The sequence below is a fragment of the Suillus plorans genome, assembly GCF_016647745.1.
Source record: "Suillus plorans strain S12 chromosome Unknown HD556scaffold_92, whole genome shotgun sequence".
NCBI classification, from domain to species: Eukaryota; Fungi; Basidiomycota; class Agaricomycetes; order Boletales; family Suillaceae; genus Suillus; species Suillus plorans.
The window spans coordinates 1-1,615 of NW_024537476.1; the positions used below are offsets into that span (position 1 = coordinate 1).

Here is a 1,615-nt window from a genome sequence, read left to right on the forward strand (position 1 = left end):
AGCAAACAGTAAGTTTAAAATGTGCAAACCATGCCTCACTTGCTTACGGGAATGGTATAGGAGCAAATTTACGGCTCTCAAGCCAGTGAACAGTCGCTGTGTAAATTGCAACGGCCTCCTCCGCACTGATGTACGGCCCATCCTTCAAGTACCCATGCTGCCTTTCCTGCTCTGCTTTCAAGTACAGGCGTGTCAGCCGACCCAGATTTTTCTTCACTACTGCCTTATCAACTGTAGCACCTCGACGGATACGCTCCCGATTATAATGTGCAACCAAGCACCACCAATCAGCTTTGCTCTTGATGTACTGCAGAATGATGTTCTCAATGCAGTGGGCATTCCAGGGACTTTCCATGGAATGTTCGCTTTCCGGCAATGCCACGCCTCCGAGAGATGCTGCAAAATCGTCTTCGACTTGTTTTGTTTAATAGACTCAGGCATCATGTCGAGAATGTCATGCATGACAGCCGCACGTAACTCGAGGTCATAGTGAGACTCGACACGTTGCTTTGTCACAGTCTTCGCAATGCCCTTGCTGTTGCGTCCCTCGAACTGACGCGCGAGGAGGTTACCAAGCCAGCGCTCGAGTAACGGTACAATGCCTCGCATGAAGAAGAGCCAGACACGCCAGCCAGGAGCCCAGAAGCCATTTCCAGGACCCTTGCCAACAGGGCCAGTATTAAAGCGGTAGTAGATCAAGTGCTTGAGATCTTTTGTCATGCGAACTTGTCTCATGAGCTGGATGAATAAAATTAACAAAATAAATTTCGCCTATAACCGAGATTATGCAAACCTTGTACTTGTACCGGTACATACCAGTCAATGCCCCAATGTGCGCAAAGATATACTGCAGTGCGTCTGCAAGCTGGAAAGCATCGACATTGCCAAGGCGGAACTGAACATGAGCATCAACAACAAGCTTTGTAAGGCGCAGAATCTCGCGACATAAGTGGAAGGTGTTTCCGAAGCGAGACTTTTTGCGCTCCTTCGTAGTAAGCGTCTTCACTGGCTTCAAGTTCATGTTATAGTCGAGATGCAAGTAGTTCAAGTTCTGAAAAAAAATTAGCTTCAATGTACCCCGGCGGTCTCTAAGAAGGCTTACCTTTCTGTGGATAAGGAGATTAAGCATGTTATACCCTTGTCTGCACACCTGCAAACCGGCTTCCACCCAGTCAAGTTTTGTCATCTGAAAGAACTTCGTCGCCTTTAACTGCCAAAAGAGATTCTTTTTAGTCATTGCCTTCTCAGGTCAACTCTTGAGTTCGTTGAGGACGAAACACTTGAGCAATTTCTGGTACGATACGCGAACTTTGACTGGCTGGTTAGGAGGACAATGCTCCAGATACCAGTTCTTCACCAGAGGTATGTCCTGCGCACGACGCATGCGGCCAGAGCGCCGATTATAAGGCTCAGGCGCCGAACAACAGAGGGCTAGAGAAAACGGTAAGTTCAAAATGTGCAAACCATGCCTCGCTTGCTTACGGGAATGGTATAGAACCAAATTTGCGGCTCTCAAGCCCGTGAACAGTTGCTGTGTAAATTGCAACGGCCTCTTTCGCACTGATGTACGGTCCATCCTTCAAGTACCCCATGCTGCCTCTCCCGCTCTGCTTTC

General features: G+C 48.3%; 1 protein-coding gene across 1 annotated transcript; it reads right to left on the minus strand.

The window, feature by feature from the left end:
* Positions 1–43: 43 nt before the first annotated feature.
* On the minus strand, positions 44–1,237 carry HD556DRAFT_1507014 (PROCN domain-containing protein; the record flags this gene model as incomplete). Its single annotated transcript, XM_041309044.1, has 4 exons — positions 44–307; positions 349–738; positions 794–1,051; positions 1,103–1,237. 4 exons carry the CDS (start codon positions 1,235–1,237, stop codon positions 44–46), a joined length of 1,047 nt encoding a protein of 348 aa, XP_041153865.1.
* Between the last annotated feature and the right edge of the window lie 378 nt (positions 1,238–1,615).